At 49.4% G+C, this 23,949-nt stretch overlaps 1 protein-coding gene across 1 annotated transcript in view; it reads left to right on the top strand.

The window, feature by feature from the left end:
- Nucleotides 1-317: 317 nt before the first annotated feature.
- Nucleotides 318-23,949, top strand: part of AFAP1L2 (actin filament associated protein 1 like 2) — a 103,880-nt gene continuing 80,248 nt past the window's right edge. Inside the window, exon 1 of the mRNA XM_028481589.2 lies at nt 318-399. Within this exon, the coding sequence (XP_028337390.1) occupies nt 384-399 (16 nt within the window). The 5' untranslated portion in view covers nt 318-383. The remainder of the gene's footprint in view (nt 400-23,949) is intronic.

The following is a 23,949-nucleotide window of genomic DNA, read 5'->3' as shown; positions in this document are numbered from 1 at the left end:
AACGGCTCTCGTAGGCCCGCCCGAGCTCGCCCCTCCCCGGGGCCTCCCCCAGGGTTTGGGCACGTCTCGGTCTCCCTCCCGCCATCCCGGGGCCGGGACGTGAAGCAGCTGCCAAGAGGCCGCGGCCGCGGGAGTGGGGCCCGGGGCGCGCACGGACTGGAGCGCTGAAGGTCCGCCCGGGCCGGCCGCGGAGTTCCTCGGCGGGGCCGGCGCGCCGGGAGGGGACCGGGTCCGAGGGCCCCGGGCGCGGCAGGCGCGCCAGGAGGTCCCGCCGCGAGCGTGACCTCACGGGGAGGGGCCAGCGCGGCAGCCCTGGGCGCGGAGCCGAGCGCAGAGAGCGCAGCGCCGGAGCCGAGCCGCGAGGAGCGCACGCCGCGGCCCAGATGGAGCGGTTCAAAGGTGAGGACGCGGGTCCCGAGCCGGCGCGCCCCCAACACCTACTCGCCCCGCGCCACGCCCGAAAGCAAGGCCGGGGATAGCGAGAGGCGTCACCAGGTGCGCCTCGCGTCCCGCCGGGGCTCAGGTGAGCCAGGCCGGCTGCCCCCGCCCAGCCCGGATCTGGGCCGAAGACCCGGGCCACAGCGGCGCCGCGGGCTGGTAGAGCGGACTCCTAGGTGGCGGCTGCGGCCCGGGCGCTTTGATCCTCCCAGGAGCGGAGGGCCGGGGTCGGCGTGGCGAGGCTTCTCACCTGTTGGAGGACCCGGGGTGCGCTTGGAGACCCACCCTCTAAGCCCCGGTCGCCCCGGAAAGATGGAGCGAGGCCGAGGAGTTCCCGAGTGAGGTCGGAACAGTGCGGGGCTGCTTGGGTGGCAAAGGGGCAGGTAGTGGGGGCTTCTCGAGCGGGCGCCAGCCGGAGGGGAGGGCTTCTTGCAAACCCGGAGAAAGCCTGCGAGGGGATGCGCTTGGGCGTAAGTTGGGGGTGGGCGCGCAGCTTTCTTCCGGGCTTGGTCTGGCCATCCCAATCGTTCAGCTGCTCCGGTGAACTGTCTCTCTCCGAGCCCTTCTCCGCTGCTTTACCCCCAAGCAAGAGCGAGGTGCAGGGATTGGGGGCAGAGCGGGGTGCCCGGCAGGTGGAGCGCGTCTCCGCCCAAGGGCTTAGCTCGTAAGCAGCTGGGCAAGTTTTGGGATTGGCCTGGGCCGGGGGTCTCGGCCCAACCCTGGTGTGCTGGTTGTAACCGACTCGCTCCCGTGTTTAGAGCGCCGGGGCTGGAGTCTAGAAGCCTCAGATTGCACGTCGTTTGGAAAAGGAGGTTAAAGAGCTGCCCCTTAAGCATGACGCTGCGGGGACCCCCCCGGGACCCCTCCGGCAACTCCTTTCCTTTGGGAAAGCTTCTTGCACTTTCTCGTCCTGGACTCGTCTCTGCCAAACCTGCAGAAGGAAATACTGTTTCTATATTTATTTCCCCTTGGGAGAGAGTAATAAAGGAGACCGCTCAGATTCCCAAGGAAATCTCACTGCAGTGGTTTCTCATTTCTGAACTGACAAACTTTTAGGGCTCAGCTTTGGTCCCCTAAACTAGTTGTCTCTTTTGATTTTTTTTTTTTTTTTTTTCCTTATTTGGGTCACCTGGTTACAGGTGAGGGTGAAAGAACTAAATCTTGGGCAGGGCTTCACATGTAAAGGAAGGGTCTTTGCCAGGAGCGCAGAAGCCAGCTGGGGAGACCGAGTTAAATTAGTTGGCAACCTTTCTTTTTTTGTTTTCTGTGAACCCTCCCTGGAGCCTCTCTCACATTTCTAACAGGGTGGTTTTTTGTCTCAGATTCTGCTGAGATCACATCAGTTTTGTGCCTGAATGCGTCCTTCGGTTGTCTCAAAACACTTGAGGAAGCCACAGGCCCTCTCCTTCTAAAATGGCAGTTTGCTGCTCCCTACCCCGCTGGGGCCCCTCCGCCCTTTGGGAGGGACCCTCACAGGGAATTCGAGACTTGAGTCGCCTCCCTGAGGGCCACTTCCAGCTCAGAGTCTGCCCTTCCTGAATTGTGTTAGCTGCTGATTTAAGGTCCTGGTTGTAAGCTACTTTCTCAAATCAGTATATTACTCTTTCTGAGGTAGGGCAAATGATATCATTTTGTGTCGTCTTTCCAAATGCCCAGTTATTATCAGAAGGTTTTTGTATTAATAGCTTTTGATTTGGCCCTTAACCTGAGAAAGTCTTCTTATCTTTTCCTCTTGGGGGTTTAACATCCTCCCACCCTCAAAGATCTCTAAGAGGTTTTTGCCAACTGAAGGAAATTTAGTTTCCAGTTCAGAGTGTTTTATGTTTTTGGTAACACATATATCTGCCTCCTCATTTTGCAGTAAATCAAGCACAGCGAGTGATAAGCGAATACATCTGAGAATTATCTGGATTGCAGAGGCTAATCCAGCTCATCTTTTAGTGTTTGACCATAGAGAAAAATCTCCAGGTTTCACTGGTGAATGCTACTAATATGTTTACTAGACCTTTAAGCCGAGGAATTTGGGGATCCCCCGCCTCACCAGGGATGTAGAATTCCCCATTCACTGGAGAAGCTGAGTTGTGCTTTGAACAGTCATTGACTTGAAAAGTTGATCTGTGCAAAACTAAGCATGTTGGACCCAATCTTCCATTAACCAGTGCAACTCTAACTAGTATCTGTACTCTCCTCTTGCTTGTCAGAGAGTGAGGGTTGTTGTTGTTGTTTTGGGGTTTTTTTTGGTAAGATTGAATAATTATGGAATGACTAGGTATGGTGGTTTTAACAACAAAATTAAATGGAAGAGCAAGATATACTTGGGCTCTCAGAACATAGGTAAAAATTGTAAAGAAGTGTTTGTGACACTTAAAATTTGTGATTTAAATGTCTCCTTTGTTTCTAAATTCCCAGTTTTTCGCTCTCTCTCCTCCCAGATAGGTTGAATGCCTCATCACCATCTCCAGATTCTCAAAATGTTTTCTCTCATTTGCAAATCTCACAAATCAGTCCATGTAGGAGAAATTGTTTTCCAACGTCCCCCAGCCTTCATGTCACATATTGTGCATCTCCAAAACCAGCCTATCATTTTTAGGCTCTGGGCTGATTTTCCATTGTTCTGTAAGAGGTAAAGAGATGTCTGGAGGTAAAGAGTGGTTGGAATATCACCCTGTGTGCGATGCAGAAACATTTCCAGGCTTTCTCCTCATCCCTTCTAAGCCATCCTGGAGACAGCCATGATTCTCTTAAGCAAAAACAAGGTGGTGGTGGAGGCAGTAGGTGAGGGTGTGTTTCCCAGAGAGGTGGAGCTTTTATAAGAGGTGTTCTAGAAAGTGATGGTAGAATTGCTGTATCTTGTACGTGAATCTCTTTGGTGTTGTCTAAGCTGTGCTAAGCCCCGCGGGGTACGTTGAGACGGTTCCCATCCTTGGGTGTTTACATATTTGTGAATCTCATAAGGGCATCCTTGTATCACTGTGCATAAGTGTTTTGGGGTTTTTTTTGGTAAGATTGAATAATTATGGAATGACTAGGTATGGTGGTTTTAACAACAAAATTAAATGGAAGAGCAAGATATACTTGGGCTCTCAGAACATAGGTAAAAATTGTAAAGAAGTGTTTGTGACACTTAAAATTTGTGATTTAAATGTCTCCTTTGTTTCTAAATTCCCAGTTTTTCGCTCTCTCTCCTCCCAGATAGGTTGAATGCCTCATCACCATCTCCAGATTCTCAAAATGTTTTCTCTCATTTGCAAATCTCACAAATCAGTCCATGTAGGAGAAATTGTTTTCCAACGTCCCCCAGCCTTCATGTCACATATTGTGCATCTCCAAAACCAGCCTATCATTTTTAGGCTCTGGGCTGATTTTCCATTGTTCTGTAAGAGGTAAAGAGATGTCTGGAGGTAAAGAGTGGTTGGAATATCACCCTGTGTGCGATGCAGAAACATTTCCAGGCTTTCTCCTCATCCCTTCTAAGCCATCCTGGAGACAGCCATGATTCTCTTAAGCAAAAACAAGGTGGTGGTGGAGGCAGTAGGTGAGGGTGTGTTTCCCAGAGAGGTGGAGCTTTTATAAGAGGTGTTCTAGAAAGTGATGGTAGAATTGCTGTATCTTGTACGTGAATCTCTTTGGTGTTGTCTAAGCTGTGCTAAGCCCCGCGGGGTACGTTGAGACGGTTCCCATCCTTGGGTGTTTACATATTTGTGAATCTCATAAGGGCATCCTTGTATCACTGTGCATAAGCCCACTGGCTGAACTCACACCATGTAGTCCTACTATCTGTGGTATTGCACTTGGAAGTCCATGCCAAAGCTTCCTGAAATTGCGTCACACTTGGATACAAACATGCAAGGTTGAGATAGTCACTTTAATTTGGATCACAGTAATTGGTTGAGAGTGTATCATTCTTTTCCTGTGTTCTTTGGTTTCTGAATGTATCACCTGTTTGTTGGGAGAGGGCACTTGGTTCAAGGGTACCGGAAGGTAGAGATGAGCTGTGAAGAGTCAAGCCAGTAAAAATACTTGAAAGCTTATGTGGGAATCATGAGATCTGTGGTCAGGGAAGGTCCGAAAAAGGAAAACTAATTAAAAGAGATACACAGATTGATAATATTCATTTCACCTTCAGAAGAATCATCTGAATATGTTGTTTTTCCCATGTCTAGGAGCTCAGGTTTTCCCAGTTGAAGTTCTACTTAAAGCAGAGGGTCTTAACTTTAGGCACATGTGGGAAACATCCAGGGAGCTTTAAAAAATATGGATGCATAGACCCCACCCAAGACATTCTGATTTAATTGGTCTAAGGGTTCGGCTTAAGCGTTGTGTTTTTTAGGTGATTCTAGTGTGTAGCCAACAATGAGAACCATTGAAAGAAGATAATTATATAACACTTTCCTCACCTGGAAAACTAAGAGCAAGTGTGGAGTGAAACGGATACCCCCTCCATACTCACATGATGTGGTTTAACCAAATCTTGTGATACCTACAGAAATCTAATGTAATTCACCTGAAGCTCTTATGGGCTTTAAAAGGCTGTGGGGAAGCTACTGAAAAACAATCTCCAATGTGATGCTTCAGAATCCTAAGCTCAGGGTCATGGTTGTACTTGACCCCAAGCCCTCCTGACTTTGAAGCTCTCTGTGCGGGAGCCCTTGATGCCTTGGCAATGAAATGGTCTGAAACAAATACTGAGAGGTCACCTTTGGTGCTGAATGTCCCGGAGGGGTGGGGGAATTCTGCTCTGGGCCCTTCCCCTCTTCTGAAGGGGCGGGAGCTCTGGGAACTGGGCTGGTTCCAAGGACCATTAAAGGGCCAGGAGGGGCCAAGGAGCTTCAAAGCGGAGGAAGCTGTGCCAGTTTTCTTCCAAATCCCTTTAATGCTGGGAAATGTTTCTCTAAAGACTTCTGTCATCCAGAGAAGGGAGACTTTCCCCAAGCCAAGGGAGGATGGCACGTCTGCCCAGAGCCCGGGCTGAAATGGAAGGGAGAACAGTCAGGGTGCAAGGAAGAGGCAGCAGCTTGGGAACCGGGAGTCCCAAGGGATCTGCTTGGTCAGACGAGATGCTGTGCTCTCCAGGCCTCAGTTTCCCCTTCTAGAAAACAACCTCCAGTGTTTGTCCGTCAGGTTTTCCGAGCACTCTTCAATGCTACTTGCTCTCTGGTTGCTGAGGAATCTCTGGAGGGAGGATATGTCTTGAGGAGGGGAGGAAAATGAGGGAGGGAATGTGGGCAGCCTAACATACTCCAGTTTAGGATTGTGATTCTTATAAATAAAACCAATTTCCTGTTGAGAGTGGAGAACGGCGGCCTTGGTGGGAAAGAGAATGCCATCGGACATGTGAGGAATTTGTTTCTCAAGGACCTTTGTGTGAACGTGTCTCCAAAGCCCGGAGCCACTCTCTGAAATGCAGGATTATTCGCTTCCATTTGAGAGACAGATCCACTGAGGCCGAAAGAGATTAAGCAACAACTCAGCAAGTCACAACCAAGATAAGAGATCCCTGAGAACTGAGTTTCTAAAGGGTAGATTCCTGTTCTAATAACAGCAAGGGCTTATTTAGAAAGAAGTTCTAGGAGCAGTGTTCAGGCTCATTCCTTATCAGTGTCCTTTTAGCCAGGAAGGGATTAGCCACTCAGTGAAACTCTCCTCCATCTTCAGGACCTGGCCCACGTGCCTCCTCTTCCATGAAGCCTCCCCTGAGTTGCTCTGTGTTCCCTCACTGTTTTAGGTGTAGCACATCATAAGTGGTCAAAAACTGTTTGTTGAATTAAAGTCACATTGTCTTATCATTATATGCCTCTATGTCTGTCTCCCCTGAAGCCCCTTCAAGACAGGGGTATCTCTCTCCTCCAAGGATCCCCCGCCCCCAGCCCCTAGTGCACTGCCAGGCACATAGTACGTGCCTGAGACACGATGGGGGAATGAATGAAGGAACGAATTGCAGGCAACAGGAGTGCCTCGTCTCTCAGGTTCCGGCCCTCGGGAGCAGCCCTGGGCCACAAAGGGAAATGAGGTATGATCTCAAAGCCAGATTCCAGAAGTGGAGATGCAAGCCAGCAGTGGCCACCCTTGGCTTTCCCGACTTGAGCCTTGTTTCTGTCTGTTCCAGCACAGGGGTGTTGCTGTCTGGTGGTACAGAGAAGGATGCTGCAGGTTTCTGCTTGTGAGTATGAGCCTGCCTGTGCCCTCTGCAGAAGCTCACCCAGCCTCCAGGGCTCCCGAGGGCACAGACTTGGCTCTGCCCATGCTCTGGACCGATGGCTGAGGGATCTCGTGGAGCTGGGAGCCAGCCTGGGCACCCCGGGGCTCAGGGTTCTAATCTGGCCTTTGCCACTAACTCGCTGTGCGACCTTGGGCAAGTCAATTAATCTCTCTGGGCCTTGTCTCCTCACCTGTACGAGTGAGGATAATGATTACTAACTGCTGCTTGATGGAATCATTGTTAAGAGCTTCTGTGCTGTACTTGTAAGGGGCAATGTTGGATTAATTCAGGGGAGCACATACCCTGAAACCTCGGTGATGTGGTCCTGGCTCCACCAGTTCCTGCCTTCTTGGGGGTTGGGTGGTTCCTCACGGTGAATTTGGGCACCAGCTGTGCCCATCACATGCTTTTCCAAGCTATTGGGAGCTCTGAGCTGGATGTTCGGCCTGTTCCCAGGCAGCCTAGCTTCTCAGAGCATCTGTGTAATCCCCTTGAGGTCAGCTGGAAAGGAGCTGGGCAAGGAATTTCTTTGCTGTTCAGTAAGTTTATATAGGAGAGACCCTTAAATTCTAACTAGAACTTCAAGCTCTTTACTAATTTTCTGTCACTTGGCTCTCACCTTCTCCCTAGTCGGTCTCAAAACAAACTAACGAAAAACTCCATTGAGAGGGAGTAGGGAGAACATGTAGAAAAAGTCGGAGCCTGCGTTACCCTGGACGTTGTGCCGCAATGGTGCAAAACCAGATGAGCCCAGCGTATTGTATTTTCACGTCCCGTCTCTCCGTGGGCCTTAAATTTCAGGGAGGAGCAGGGAGGGGCACCGACAGCAACAGAAGCCCTGCTCTGTTGTTCCCTAAACAGACCCCTGAGTTCTCCTCTCACTTCCTTGAGCCCCTCCCAGGGATATCAAAGACAGCAGCAGGCCTGTTGAGTGCGCTGAGCTGTGCCCCAGCAGATTGCAAATTGGCTTTCTGCTCCTGATTAAATGGAGGAAGGATGGCTAGCCGTTAGCTCTGAGAGAGCAGCCTGCCGCTCCCAGAAGGAATCTGAGCGGGGCCATGTGCATTCCTGCCTGTGGAGGTGTCTTTTCCAAGGAGGGTGACCAACTGTCCCAGTTTGCCTGGGACTTTCCTGGTTTTGCCACTGAAAGTGCCAAGTCTCAGGAAATCTCTTAGTCCCGAGCAGACCCGAGATGGTGGGTCACCTTGTTCCCAGGCCTCAGCTTTATTAAAAGGCTCTAAATCGAACATGTGGTTGCTCCATAGCAAAGACGAACTAGAGCCAATTATTTCGTCCAAAGCTTAAAAACTAGCCGTTTGCGACTAACCACGAAGGATATACACCAGTATCCTAAGGGAGAGAAGCCAGACTCGAAAAGCCTATACACACTGCATGATTCCATTTTTGTGACTTTCTGGAAAAGGCAAAACTGTCGGAAAGGGAAACAGGTCAGTAGCTGCTAGGGCTGGGACAAGGGGTTCACCACAAAGGGGCAGGAGGGAAATTTCTAGAATGATACAAATCTTCATTTTTTTGCATCTTTATAGTGGTGGTGGTTACACAGTTCTAGAGCTGTGCAGTCAACAGGGAAGCGTTTCTGGTTTTTTCTTTCTTTGTGTAAATTATACCTCCAGAAAGCTGACTTTAAAACAAACACTAGGGCTTCCCTGGTGGCGCGGTGGTTGAGTCCGCCTGCCGATGCAGGGGACGCGGGCTCGTGCCCCGGTCCGGGAAGATCCCACATGCCGCGGAGCGGCTGGGCCCGTGAGCCATGGCCGCTGGGCCTGCGCGTCCGGAGCCTGTGCTCCGCAACGGGAGAGGCCGCAACAGTGAGAGGCCCGCGTACCGCAAAAAAAAAAACAAAAACCAAACTGGGCCTGCGCGTCCGGAGCCTGTGCCCCGCAACGGGAGAAGCCGCAACAGTGAGAGGCCCGCGTACCGCAAAAAAAAAAAAAAACCAAAAACACTAGCCATTTGTGACACTGTGGTATAAGATGAAGAATCCATCAAGCGTGTGGTTGGCCATCACAGGCTGTTAATAGCATCGGGGGTCTTGGTGTGGCCATGCCTGCAGCCGTCTGGTGGTGTAGCAGAAGACAGCGAAGAATTTTGGCGCAAAACAAAATGACCGTGACGGTATGCTAAACGCGAGAGACTTATCTGTGAGGCACAGACAGGGTGATGGTGGAAGCTCTCCCTCTATTTAGAGAAAAGGAAAAGCAGGTCTCCTAAAACCCAGGCAGCAGATGTGCCCAGGAGGGTCATGGAATATTGAAGCATTAGCTCTGGGTTCCCACCCTGGGAACTCTTCTGCTACACACACATGGATCTAATGTCTTGACTTTGGCAGGCTTTATGCTGCAAGGTTTGCTTTGTTTTTTTTGTTTTTGTTTTTGTTTTCTTCACCAGTGAAGTTATTGAATTGGAATTGAGTCTGCACCATAATTATTTCCTGGCTGACCTTTTGATTTTGGCAATCCTGCGTGTCTGTGCTAGCTAGGATTGATTTTGGGGGGGTGGGGGTGGAGAATGCGTGATTTAGCAAAATAATGCACCTATTCCCATGTGAGGTAAGGGATCAGCCCTTCTGTTTCCAGGCAGGGAAAAGCCTTGTGATGCACAAGCGGCAGCAGCCCTTGCTCACCAGTCCAGGAGACAGGATGCAGGATCCCCCGAGAATGCGCAAGTATCATTCTGGTGGTCCTAATGGAATCTGAAGAGCTTAGTGGTTCCCATTTCCCAGAAACTCAAACCCTAAGTCTAACTGGCTTGTTCTTCAGGTGAACTGTGTTTGGCTCTATGACCCGGGTAGCCGACTGTGTGTCTTCTCATCTTCATTAAGTACAGTGGGTTGGAAGGCTGCAGAACTTTCATCCCTGAGGACCATATGGGCCCAGATAACTGTCAGTCATGAATTACACAGGAGAATTTCACACATGCAGCTCTTCTTCATCATAAATGTGTCCAGGACACTAGTTACCCACAGAGGCAGGTCTGTTCTACCTGTTCTTGGGGTATTCAGGAAGAATGGCTGAATAATAGCAGAATAATAATAGAATAATTGCAGTCCTTAGTCCTAATTTTCTCAACTCTGTGGGGGGACAGTGGTGGAGGGTGGGGTAGAGGCAGGGAGTATTTTTTGTGCATATTTGCAGTGAATCTTCCCTGATGCAGGGTCAGGCCTGGCTTGTGGCCGGTCCACCTTGGAAGGGCCAGGTTTGGGGCAGCCCAAGGGCCCACTTCTAGGTTGGGTACAAACACGAGTACCAGTTTGAATTCTAGTCTGAGGGCTGCAGAGGAGAAGCTGGGAGTGCATGGGTGGGGAAATTCCAGATACTTCCTTCCCCGGACTGCAAACTATTACCACCATCTCCCCAGGCTACCCTGGCATACTGGCATTTTTGGGGGTTCTGAGGACTGTCAGCCTTCCTCTTAGACCAACAAGTGGGAATCCTGCCATTTCCTTCCATCCTCCACCCCCCTTCTTCTTCTCTCCCAGTTTTTACACAACAGGATTTATTCATGTTAACTATATTCAAGTCCCCAGAAGGGGGGAGAAGAAAGATCGCGTTGAATGAGCTTATTGTTTGGAGATTTCACTGACTTATTTAATACCCACAATCCTAGAACATATTGAGCTGATTTACTAAAATTCAAATACGGGCCTTTGGGAAGGAACTCCGAGGGTGCTGGGTGTCCCTGATATCGGGGCTGGGACTTATTGGGTGGCAGGTTTGCCGGGGGCATCTTATCTTCATCTTCATGCTCTTGGGTCTCCTTGGGGGAAAATACTCTTCATTTACAATCCCAGACTTCTTATGAGCCTGAGATGGCCACCACCCTACTGCCCTTTGCATCATCAGGCCTTTTGTGGCATCCCCTTCTAGCACTTTCTTTGAAGAAATGAAGATGGACACCACCACGAGGTACTTGCATTAACAGAGGCCCCTTGTGGCTTCTGCTTGGCAGTTTCCTGCACAAGTGGAAGGAAATAAAGGGTGGTGATGTGGCAGAGCTTGGACAGAGGCAGCGGGCATCAAACAACCTCACACCTGTTTCTCGAGTGCCTGATGCAGGGCGGCTGGTCCATGACAGTCGTGGCGGAGTTGGATACATGTCCTTTAGCCTCTTTTGGAGATGGGGGTCTCTGTGGATGGTATTTCTGGAGTTGTGGCTGAGGATCATGGTGTGTTTGACGGTCCGGTGCCATTGTCTAGTGCGTGGTGACAGTTCCAGGTGTCTGAAGCCCTTGAGGGTCTCCTGAGAGAGCCACTGCCGGCACCTGAGCTGGGGTGAGACTCGCGAAAGCCTTTCTCTGGTTCAAGTCAGTAAGGTCCCAGGTGCCCTGAAACTTAGACTGTGGCAAAGCAGGTCAGGTTGATGACAAAATCAGCTCCGGCAAGTGTGGGTGTGCGTTAGGTGCTGCAAGACCCCTCCTGGGCGCACACGGGCTCACGCCTGCTCCTGTACATTCAACGTCCTCTCTCTCTCTTTTTCTCCCTCCCCCACCCTTGCACTCTTCTTTTCATTCCTTTATTCTCTTCCTCTTGACTTTCTCACTTTTTTTTTTTTTTTTTCTTTCTGTCAATTCTGTTCGGGTCTCCTGTATCTTTAGAAAAAGGATCTTCCCCCAGGAACCTAAGGTCAGAAAGACCCAGAAAGAGAGAGCCTCCCCTTGCCTCCAGGTCTCTGCTCTTATTTCTAGCAGCCAAGGCTAGAACTCCAGGCTTCCCCAGGAGGAGCTGATGACCTCAGAGGCAGGGTGGGAAATGGGGCATGCTCCCAGCCCAACGAGGAGCATGTCATTCCTTCCTGGAAGAGGAGGCCTGAGTGAAGTCTGTTCGGTGCAGCCCCTGCTGCTTCATCGGGCCCTAGAAAGTGTCCCTCCACACTGCCTGCTGCAAAGATGGTCACCTTCCTCAACCCTCACGGTCCAAGTCACTTGCTAACCATGAAACCTTGCCAGCCATCCCACCTGACCTAGGGCGGGTTCATGTGGCTAGTCACAGAGACTAGGATGCCCAGGAGAGTTCTTGCCCTCTCTCTGTTGGTCCTTCCACAGCCCTGAGACCTGCTCACCTCCGGGGGGTGCAAGAAGTAGTCTCAGCCCTGGGTGGGGCTCCTCCCACTTGCCACATCCCAAGCTCCCTGGAAACGAGCATCTGCACGGGGGCAGCATGAGAACATCGCCACAGTTTGGAGAAACGTTCCAAACATGAAGGCTCAACATTGACTAAAATAACTTTTTCCCATTGACCTCCTGGCTTCCCCGTGGGCAAGTGTCCATCTCCCGCCCATCTGATGCCGGTTTGGTGCGTGTAATTGTAAACAGTTCACGCTGGGGGCAAATCTCCGAGAGTTATGGGATCCAGGTGTCGCTCCTGGCTCGCACGCACACTGGTTCCCTTGAGAGTGGGAAAGGTCATTTTGTTACCCAAGGGAGAATTTAGTCTGTTGCTTTTGAGATCCAATCCCTTGGAAGCATGACTCTCTCCCGTGCCCCTACCCCCCAGGTCTCCACTCAGGACTGAAAGAGACTGGGGGAGGGGGCTCTGATTCATGAGTGAGTGGGGCTTTTGCTTCTCGGACCCTGAGGTGTGGGCCCCGAGTGCTCTCAAGTCTGCAGGGAGGCACTGACATGATGCTGTTGACTGAGGAGCAGAGAAGCCTCTGCATATTCTCTGTGTGAGAATGCGGAGCCCACTCACCAGGGCAAGTTTCAGGTCAGTTTCAGCCTCGTTTCTCAAGTACAGCTGGACGCCTGCCGCAGGCATGGCAGTTGGCAGGTGGGAGCCTCTTGTCCTAAGCAGGAGGCCTCTAAAGTGTGTAGGCAGCTTTGGGTACTTTGTTACCTCCCTGGCCCTAGCAATAGACTTGGAAGTCATCTCAGGGCGAAAGTGGTTGCAGGGATTGTGTTTAAAAAAGACTTTGGACAGTTGGGGGACGTGGGGGGCACCGATGTTGGGGGTCTGGCTTCCCCCCTCTTTGCATCCTTGCAGCCCTTAACATACCTAGCGGGTGGGGCCCCAGCGAAGGGGAAAGAAGCTGATAAACTCATTCACTTCACAGACATTAGGCATGATTGGGGTGTGTGTGTGTGTGTGTGTGTGTGTGTGTGTGTGTGTGTGTGTGTGTGTGTGTGTGTGTGTTCGAGAAGAGCTGTCAGCGACAATCAGCCCCATTTTCTTGAAATTTCCTAAAGCTATTTACCTAATGCCCTTAAAGGATAAGATTGGTGTCCTACAACAAGATTTATTTTTCTGCCCTGGGGAGGTTGAGGCAGCTAGAGGGAGAGAAAGTGAGAATTCAGAGGACGTCTTCTGCTGGGGTGGACTGATGCCCAGATCCCACACTTATCCGTCAAGGCTCACTCAGCCTTGACACCTTGACCTCGACCCCACCCTCCCCAACCCAAGCCTTCAACCCCTCACTGCGTCTTGCACAACCCTGCTCTGTGCCTTCATCCTTGGCTGCCATGTGTCTGTGCATATGGATTTCTTCTCTGGCTGGAAAAAAATAAGGCCAGTCACATAGCTTGGAGCAAAATATTCTCTACAAATGGCTTTTTTTTCTTTCTTTTCTTTCTTAAAACATTACCATTACTGAGTGTGAAAATGGTTTAGATTCAGGAGGAAACAGCTGGCTGGCAGAGATCCTGGTGGGGTCTTGGGTAAGATTCCTCTGTGTCACTAATGACTTTATTAGGTACATTTCCGGCACAAGCACACTTGGCAGTTGGGGAATTCTGTCGCTGAGAACTTTCACCAAGGCGAGAGCAGCAGCCAGAGCAGCTTCCGGCTGAGGCCAGGAAGGAAAGTCTTCATTCAGGACAATCCAGACCTGTCCAATGGGTGTCTCCTACCACCTTGGTAGTTTAACTCGGATGCTCATGAACCTTTTCTTTCTAGAATATTCTGTGGGTTTCTCTTAGACTTCAGTACTTTGCTACGTACCTAAGGTGAGCCCAGATTTCTTGAGCCCAGATTTCTGACGGTCCCTGAACCAGGCCCTCTACCTTGAGTGCAGGCAGTGGCGAAAGCAACTCTCCAGTGGCTGTGCGGAGAGCAGGGAGGTGTGCTCTCCCTTGTCTGGCACTGGAAAAAAATCTGAGCTCCTTCTGCAGTGGCCCATGCCTATTTGTCCAGGCCCTGTGGCTATTTATCACTTTGTTCTGTGCCCCAGCCATACTGGATTCCTTGTGATTCCCCAAATTGGACTTTTGCAAATGCTGTTCCATTGACGTGGAATGTTTTCCATTCAGAGCTGCCTGCCAGGCTTATCTGTCAATGCTCACTCACCCTTGACCTTGACCCCCTGAAGACTTTAACCCCTCACTGCACCTTGCATGACCCTCCATGGCCATGGTCATGTTACAGTTGATGGAAAGTCTATGTTCCCAGGAGGATGAAAGCTCAAGGGTCAAAAGCCATTATTCCTCTTTGTGTCCACAGCACCTCACTCCACGGGTGGTGTATTGTCAGTGCTCATGTATAGGATTGTGTGATTGAGAAATGGTTGCTGTCCTCGTTTTCTGAGTTTGATTGCGTCAAATTTAAGGGCTTCTGTTCATTAATGAGATTTCTGGACAAAGGTAATAGGCAGCTGGCAGAAAGAAGAGAGAGATTTACACTGTCTAAAAGCTTCAGGGGATTAACATTTAGAATATTCAAGGAACTCTGGCAAATCAGCCAGAAAAAGGCAGAAATCTCAATAGAAAAGAACGTGAGTAAAGGGTGTGAATGGGAGTTTACAGGTGAAGGAGCCTCCGGAACGGGTAACGAGCACATGAAGAAACGCTTGCTTGGGCTCCTTTAGTTTTCAGAGCCAAACCAGCCCAAACAACCGCCTAGTAGGCTGACGGAAGTGAGGGGCTGCAGGAGGCCAAGTGTTCTCAGAACACTCAGAACTTTCTGCATGGGTCCACTCCGGAAAGGTTTGAAGATGATCTTTACAGCGTTATTTTCGGTGGTGGAGAGCGGGAAGTGGTCTTGGTGTCTAGGTGAACTATGACAGCAGGTGCACATTCTAGAAAATTATGCAGCAGTGGAAGCAATGGATTAAATGTCTGTCCAGAAACATAGATGGCTCTTTCAGACGTAGTGCTGACTGAAAGGTAGGAAGCAGAAGGACCCTTTTGACAATTGCATTTCAGGCCATTAAAAATTCATAAAGCAGGGCTTCCCTGGTGGCGCAGTGGTTGAGAGTCCGCCTGCCGATGCAGGGGACACGGATTCGTGTCCCGGTCCGGGAGGATCCCACATCCCGCGGAGCAGCTGGGCCCGTGAGCCATGGCCGCTGAGCCTGCGCATCCGGAGCCTGTGCTCCGCAACGGGAGAGGCCACAGCGGTGAGAGGCCCGCGCAACGCAAAAAAAAAAAACAACGAAAACTTACAATGCAAATTCTGTCTCTGTGTCTTTGAGATATAAATCTTCTCCCAGCCTCTTGCCTTGTTTACAACACAGGAAAGTGTTTCTCAAGGACCTGGGAGCCATCCCGTTGAAATGTAATCATCTAGAAAGATAGCACCCCATCTACCAGACTCTGTGAGAGGGTAGGAGCCTAACTTCCTTAAGTACAAATTAGCAAACACTGAAGGCCTAATTGCATTGACCAACGCCCCCCCAACATCCTCAGTACTCCTCCACTTGCTCACCCCAGCACTCAAAAACTCTCCCCTTTTTGTTGCAGCAGAGTTCAGTTCAATCTCTCTCCCCTATTGCAATAGTCTTGAATAAAGTCTTCCTTGCCTGTCTAACTCTATCTGGTACAATTTTTCTTTGACACTTTGGATTCACTATAACCTTCACTATTCACCCTTTCTCCTTTGGCAATGACTCTGTGCTTTCATAAAGCAGTACACATTGAGTTGGGAACACATACCAAAAAAAAAGGTACATAATGGAGAGAACGTCATCTCTGTTGGTAGTGGGGAATGGGATACGGGCATGAAAGGGAATTTTTATTTTTTTAAAATTAATTAATTTATTTCATTTTTGGCTGCCTTGGGTCTTTGTTGCTGTGCGTGGGTTTTCTCTAGTTGCTGAGAGCGGGGGCTACTCTTTGTTGCGGTGCACGGGCTCTAGGCGTGCGGGCTTCAGTAGTTGCGGCACGCGGGCTCAGTAGTTGTGGCTCATGGGCGCTAGAGCGCAGGCTCAGTAGTTGTGGCGCACGGGCTTAGTTGCTCCGCGGCATGTGGGCTCTTCCGGGACCAGGGCTCGAACCCATGTCCCCTGCATTGGCAGGTGGGTTCTTAAGCACTGCTCCACCAGGGAAGCCCAGGAAAGGGAATTTGTAAGAGTTTTATCGTCTGCTGCTGATGCCATAAGCCTACAAATCTGACTTGAGATAGAATTGGGCGTAGTGATGGTAACACCAGCAGCACGTGCAGTTGTGTGGTGGAGAGGTGGGAGTGGAGTGGGCACTCATCTCCCTGCAGCGCCCCCACCAGGGGGAAGAGTTAATGGAGAGGCCATTTACTTTCTGTTAAGTGCTGGGCTGTCCAAGACCCTTTGCCAGTGACGTTGCGATAATAGACAACCCTTACAATTCACACCAAAGTTAATGTGTTTTTCAGAGCTGTAGTGGTGATTAGCAGCCTGCCGTGGTCAGGAGGGGAGGGGATGCTTGTAACCCACTCTTGGATAAGCCTGGATGATAGAGCTGCCTTTTAATAGTTGTGTTATTTTTCCGTCACCTCCAGCTACTCTCAGCACCAGGTGTCATCTTTGGGTTCAGATTGCTAATAAGTACATAAACGTCACGGCCAAGGGCTGTGTCCCAAGGTTTATCAGATTGAGTTGAAGGCATTGGAATTGGATTTTTCCAGTACCTGATTGATTGGACACGAAGTTGCTAGACTCTGTACAGAAGTTCATTTTTGCTTCTCTCCATCCAGGAGATGGGAATATTCACTCAAAATCAGTGCATCCAAACGAGAGCAACTGCTTCTCCACAGACAGACCTGGGGTCTATTTAATCTGAACAGAGTTAGCCCCTGAAATTTTTTGTTCCACTTCTATTCCTACTTGAAATATACTTGTTTTCCTTTGTCTTTTTTTTTTTTTGGCGGTACGCGGGCCTCTCACTGCTGTGGCCTCTCCCGCTGCGGAGCACAGGCTCCGGACGCGCAGGCTCAGCGGCCACGGCTCACGGGCCCAGCCGCTCCGCGGCATGTGGGATCCTCCCGGATCGGAGATACCACTGCCCGCTCCTGCTCTGCCCAGTGCACGCTCTGCGGGGCTGCCTGGGGTCTCGTAGCGTGGGCAGAAGAGCTCACCCTTCCAGGTGTGGCTCGGCTGCAGATGGGGAGCAGCAAATCCAGCTGTGTGTAAAAGCCAAGAAACAGAGCTTAAGGTTTTCAGAAAATGGAAAACCCCCTGATTTCGGCTCCGCCGGTTTGATTGCTCTCCCACTGTTCCTTCTCATGCACTGACGTCTTTTTCTTCTAGCTGTTCTTCATCTGACCTGTCCATTTACTGACCAGGTTCAGTTTCTGCCCTGCATTCCCCATTCCTGGCTCCACTGGAATGTGTATACCTCAGTGTTGGAACAATGTAGATCTTCATTTCTGTTCTCTTAAGTGCAAGTGTCAGCCCCAGGGTCCTTTCCAATTCGAAGGGTTTGTGGTTTCTTACTGAACTTGCTGATGTCTGTAAATAGCCCTTGGTAATGGCGAATTTCCAGGTGTTCACACCATCGGCATTTTTTGAGCTTCATCGTGTGCCAGGTGTCGTCTGGGTGTTGAGATAAAGCTGGGCACGGTATTAATGGGTCTAAGAAAGGATACTTTCAGATAGTAGTAAGTAACATGAAAAACAGTATGTTTTGAGAGTAATTGGCAGGGGGAGGGAGCAGTCCCAATATCAGCCAGGGTGGTCACAGAGAGTCTCTCTGAGATGACGTTTGGGTTGAGATCTCAGTGAAGAGGAGGGGCCTGCTGCATGGAGAGCCAGGGCTGGGAGTTCCAGCCAGAGAAAGCAGCAGGTGCAAAGGTCCTGAGATCATCAAGTGCTTGAATGATACGGATTTAGGGGCTGGGAGCTGGGGTGGGGACGGTGGTGAGAGATGAGGTGGGAGAGCCAAAAGCTTGGGTTGTATTCTTTTTTTTTTTTTTTTTTAAGATTTTCAAAATATAGTATGTGTATTACAGTCAAAGCCGTAATTGGGTCGTATTCTGAGAGCACTTTACAAGCAGTGGAATTTAGCTTCCCAGTCACCCACTGCCTCTTACAAATGGGTAGGTTACCACCGGTCTTTTATTCCACAGCAAAAATCTAAGCACATCCTGGAAGAATATTCTCCTTCATACTTCTCTGAAGAGGTTGAGGTGCTACAGGCCTATTACAGTTTTACACACTTTACTGAAGGGGGTTCTGAGGGTGAGACTGGGCATGGAGAAAGCCCACAGGTGCACAGCTCATTGGTGGCAGGTGAAGGACAGTTGCCTGAGATTCCCGAATGATGGTCCTGCATCCTTCCCACCAGGCAAAGCCGGGGAAGGAAAGTAGCTGTTTGATCTCTGAACCACCTAACATCTCTGAATTACTTCTCCCTGTTAAGAGGCATTGAATGCTTTATTCCCCCACTGTGCAGCTTGCAGGGAATATAATAATGGTCGAAAATGGCAGGGTTTACGCCCACCTGGTTCGTATCCAGCTTGGATACTTGCAACGTTGAGCAGTTACTTGCCCTCTCTGAGCCTCAGTTTCTTCATCTGAAAGGGGCTGATTACCCTCTTCCCTAGAGGTTTATAAGAACTGAGTGAAATCTTGTACTTCTCCATAGGTTCAGCACGTGGTCAGAGCCCCAAGATGCTAGTCATGGGCCGTAGGTGGTGGTGAAACGAGGTACTGCGCTGTATTTGCCATGGATCTGCCAAGTTTATTTCTGATGCCTAAAACCTTTGCTTTCAGTAGTGCGGCCCTTAAGGCTGTGTGAGGGAGGGGCAGGCTGACCGTTTCCTGTTTCTGAACCCGTTAGTAGGAGAACACTGTGCCTCATTAGTCCTCTGCCACCCCAGCCTCCGTTTTCTCCATCTATAATAATCATCGCTCTACTCCTGTCCCAGGCTTGTTGGGAAGATGAATGAAAACCATGCATGAAAGTGCCCTGAAAACTGAAAAGCACTGAACATGTATGAAAGGTGGTTATTTCAGGGCTGGACTGGGATTTGCATAGCAGGCAAAGGGCAGTCCACGGTGCTTCCTCAGGCATTGCTACCGTTGCTGAGTTGTTCTCAGCTCTCCCCAGAAGGCGGGCTTTCTGGGTCCTTGTGGGAACGTGTTTGAGATTGGCTGCTGAGATGGGCAATTAGATGCAGGATCACAGTCAGCAGCGAAGTCTCAGTAAGAGATTCGGTCAGGCTGGTGAAGTTGATTTCAGTCCCGCGGGCAGTGGACGCTTCCGTGCCAAGTGCCCACCTACGAGATGAGGAGGGTGATAAGCCCCCTGTAGTCACGGGACCAGTGTCCACATGGCCTGGTTACCGGTTGCAACCCCACGAGAACATCTGCTCAGAGCCACGTTGCTGCGGGGTATATTTTGCTTCTGCTCCCAGCATCCCAGGTTGCTGCTCCCTGGCCTGGCAGTGGGGTCCCGCTGGGCCCAGGGAAGCCCTGGCCTCCTGGCAGCTGCTGCCTGGGACACATGCATTGGACCTCTCGTGACTTCCAGCACTGCCTCTCTCCGGGGGGGTTGCCCCCCAACCCATCAACCCTGACTTTCTTCCTCTTCCCTGCTCTGCAGATGCTGCCGCCTTCTTGATATTAAGTGGAGCATGAAGAGTGATTGTAGTGATTATGAAAAAGTAATAATACCAGTATCTTCTACTGCTTATTTCAGTGTATGCTCCCTTTTTAACTTTCATGAATATCCCAGTGAGATGTGTCAGAAATCTTAAGATAGCTGTTTTCTCCACGGGGTAACTGAGGGCCTGAGCCTTTAAACTTAACTGTCACAGAGCTACCAGCTAGGAAGCTGTTTCTACCAGAAGGCGAGTTTTCAGACTCTCAGCCGAGTGTAAGTCTCGCTGCCCACATCTGGTATTGGCCGTGTTCACAGGCTCAGCAGTGGCCTCTCTCCCCTGGCATTTTGTTCTCACCCTCTCATTTAATCCCTACATCCTCCCGGGGTGGGGTGGGGGTGGTGAGCCCCTCACATCCCTCCTCTCCCCCTCCACCAGGTACCTGCAGCCTCCCTGGGGGAGCTGCATACCTGGGAGGGTTCTGATAGGAAAAGCATCTTAGAATCTTTCAGTGACATTCTTGTCATTGCTTTGCTGTGGGAGAAGTCCCCTGGAATGCAGAGGCTTGTTCCCCCGAGTTAGGCTGAGCTGAGAATGTTAATAAAAGGCTTCCCAGAGCTTTTCCATTGGACACTTTCATCTTATTCTAGGCCTGCCGAAATCGGGACTGGGCATGGGGGCAGGGAGACAGGAATCCAGCAGTAAACGTTATTATCCTTATTCTGTGGATGGAGGAAATTGAAGCCAGCCGTTGAGGCCAGAGGCAGCCCAAGCGAAAGCTCACAGCCAATCTGGAAGGATCCAGACCCAGCTCCATCGGACCCTACAGCACATTCTGCTGCTTGGTGTAGCCTGATCGAGCTCGGCATGATCTCCATCCTCAAATGACTTCAAAGCTGATTGGCAGCCACATTTGAATCTTATGTTAAATGGGGTGTTGAGTCTGCCAGCTGCAGTCCACCATCTTGGTGTACCCCTTTGGGAAAGGGATGAGGATTCCCCGGCATTGCTCACAGCTGAGGCTTAGCTGTCTCTGAGGAGAGCCCTGGCTGATGAAACAGCCTTTCCTAAAAGCCGGCTTCTCTGTGTGCCTGGCTTCCAGGTGTCCTGTCTGCCTGTTGCATCCTCCGCTGGCCTGGCCAGACCTGTGCTTCTGCTGTTCTTTATGACAGGGAACGTGTGCTCCCATTCCTCCTCCCTTCCCACTCACACCCACCTCACCCCCACCCCTGCCTCGGGAAGCCAGCTTCCATTGATCACATCTGGCTCCAGATGCTCAGGCTTCACGTGGGATCCAGTCAGCACTTCCCTGGGCTGGCGTGTGTGGGTCTCTGTTCCTCGTATCCCTGCCTTGTCCCCTTGGCTAGTTTTATAGCCCCTAAAATGGACAGCAGAATGTTTGGCACATAAGCGGGCATTTGCTTTGTTCCTGGTAATTCCCGGGAGTTTCAGTCCAGTTTCCCGTCTGCCTCTCTCACCCAGCCTTCGGGAGTCCCTGCTGAGTGTGCGGACCCAGCCCTGCTGTGGGCACGTGGAGGGTCGGGAGAGGCAAGGCATGATACCTGGCCAGGGGGCACGGCTCGCGTGACCCAGCCGCTTCTCCCCGTGGGCCTGGAGGCAGGTGTGTGTGCAGTGTATGCACGCTCTGTGCGGGAGGCCTTGTTTGCTAATGTGCTCCCATGATGCCTTGCACGCTGTATGATTAGTGGGGCGGCCATGGATTCTGACAGGTAAGGGGGAAGGTGAGCATTTCCCCCATTTCTTATAATTTGGAAGAAGAAAAGGTAAGTGAGGATATTCTCATTTGGAAAAATAAATTTCACTGCAGGCAACATTCAGCCACACACCCTACGAGCCCACCAGCTGTCTCCCATTTGTTGGCAAATGTTCCCGGTGATGAATGTCCTCCATCCACGCTCACAGCCGTCCCTAAATGGAGGCTTTGGACAAGTGTGGGGGGAACAATGGCCCCTCTCAGAGAGCCCTCAGCAGACGCTCCCAATGAAGTTGGTTCATCGCTTGGAGCTGGGTCAAGACCACAGACAAGATGCCATTGATTCAGCAAGGAGGGCTCCAAACAGCCGCGAAAATGCAGAGGCTGGAGGCAGCAAGAAACAGAGAAAAGGATGGGACTGATGGCTGCTGAGAAAGGTCCCAAATAATCAGAGTGAATGATTCCACCTCTCAAATGCTGCCTTCTAGAAGGTGACTTATGGGATGATGGCCCTCCCCCTTGATACATTTGCAAAGCCCACTGCAGTTCTTAAAGGATCATAGGGTTTTGGAGGGTCTAGTCCTTCTAGGGCAGAGCATGTTTCTCTAGAGGGACCGAGGCTAAGAGAGATGAAGGGCTAGAGCCCTTGAACTTGACCCTGGTTCCTCCCCTGAATCTGTCTGCTTCCTTCCTCCTGTAACCAGATCAGAAGGGATGATGGAGAAAGAGAAGATGAGGTGGATAGTTAGGTAGAGCCAGTGAGGACTTCTGGCCTTGGGCTGGGAGTTGGTATCTCAGTGCTTCCAGCCTCAGGCTGGGCGTCCACAAGACCCCCTTCCACCAAGTTCTGTGCTTGTTTCTCCACTGACTTTCCAGGACAAAAGCTTAGCTTTCCAAGCTCAAGGTAAAAGGGCCCAACTGGGCAAACTCAGTTTTTCTTTTTCTTGCTTTCATTTTTTTTTTTCCAGTGGAGTTACTTTAAATAATTTAAAATAGTGTAAACAACAGCTACACATTTCAAACTGTTATTTCATTCTTTAAGGAGTTCAATGTAGTCATTTTATGTTTATTTTTATGGCAAAAGTCATACCTGCTTATTAGTAAATACGCATATGTAGCAGAAATTTATAATATGAAAATCCCTAGAATTCCACCCTCAGTGATAATTTCTGTCAAGGATATATTTGACCACATATTTTCTTCCTCTCTACAATAATCCTAACTGTCCCTTCCTTCCTTTCTTTCCTTTCCTCCCACCCTCCCTCCTTTTCCCTTCCCCTCGTCTCTGTCCTTTTTTCTCTCCTTCTTTCCAACCCCCATGGCATAGTTTTAAAAAGCAAAAGGGTACAGTAAAAAGTAAACCTCCCTTGTACCCCTGTTCACTCACGTTGCCTTGCTGGAAGCAAGCACTGCCCCAGTTTTATAGATCCTTCAAAAAAAAAAAAAAAAAACGGGTGCATATATAAGCAGCCATGTAGGTATAATGTCCCGTTTCCCCCAAATGGAGCATACCCACTGTTCACCTTCTTATATGAGTTAAGGATGTTTCTTGGAGTTCATTCCGGATAGATCTGCTGATTTCTCTGTAATGCTGCTGTGTATTTCCTTCATGTGGAAATCACATAATTTATATCATTGTTGAGCATTTAAGTTTTTCCCAATTCTTTGCTATAACAAACAATGCCACCATGAATTTCCTTGCATGCAGGTCATTTCACACACATGAAGGATCTCATCTCAGGATAAAAACTCATGAGCAGAATTGCTGGGTTGAAGGACATATGCATTTACAATTTTATTAGATAAATGCTCTCCTGGGAAGTTGTGTCCTTTTTACTCTCATCAGCAAAGTGTCAGAGTATGTTTTCCTACACCCTCATCAATATATTATACTTTTTCATCTTTGCCTATCAGAGTGGCCAAAGGCATCTCTATATGGTTTCTCTCTTTTATTATAAGGAAAGTTGAACATCTTTTCATATGTTTAAAAGCCATTTGTGTGTGTGTGTACTCATTTTCTTCTTAGGTTGTTGGTCTTTTAAAATTAATTTTGTAGGCACTTTTTAGATCATAAGGAAATTAACCCTTTGGATATGAGCTGCAAAATTGTACCCCTACCCCCGCTGCCCAGTTTCTTGTCTTTTGACTTATTTTTATGTTTATTTTTCTAAACTAGAATTTTTTCTGTATGTGTGTGGTCAAATTTATCTCCTTTTATAGCTCTGGGTTTTGCTGGTACTTAGAAAGTCTTTCCATAAAATTCTACTTTAAAAAGCTTTTTCTTTTTTTTTCCTAACAGCCTTATCAAGATATCATTTGCATACCATACAGTTTACCATTTAAAGTGTACAATTCAGTGGGTTTGTTTTTAATATTCACAGACATGTGCAACCATCATCACAGTCAATTTCAGAACATTTCATCACCTCAAAAAAAAAAAAAAGACCCCTTACCCTTTAGCTGTCACCCCCTTATCCTCCATTCTCTCCTTCCCCTCAGCCCTAAGCAACTACTAATCTACTTTCCTAGTCTGAACTCTCATATGAATAGAATCACATAATATGCAGACTCTTGTGATTGGCTTCTTTAACTTGGCATAATATTTTCAAGGTTCAATCCAAGTTGTAGCACGTTATCAGTACTTCATTCCTTTTTATGACCAAATAATATTCCATTGCATGTCTATGTATAGATACAACACACCTTGTTTATCCATTCATCCGTTGATGAACATTTGTGTTGTTCCCACTTTTTGGCTCTTATGAATAATGTTGCTATAAGTATTTGTATATAAGTTTTTATGATACATTTTTGTTTCTCTTGGGTATATACCTAGGAGTAGAATTTCTGGGTTA

The sequence above is a fragment of the Physeter macrocephalus genome, chromosome 20, assembly GCF_002837175.3.
Source record: "Physeter macrocephalus isolate SW-GA chromosome 20, ASM283717v5, whole genome shotgun sequence".
Classification (NCBI taxonomy): Eukaryota; Metazoa; Chordata; class Mammalia; order Artiodactyla; family Physeteridae; genus Physeter; species Physeter macrocephalus.
This window is presented reverse-complemented; position numbering and strand designations above follow the sequence as displayed.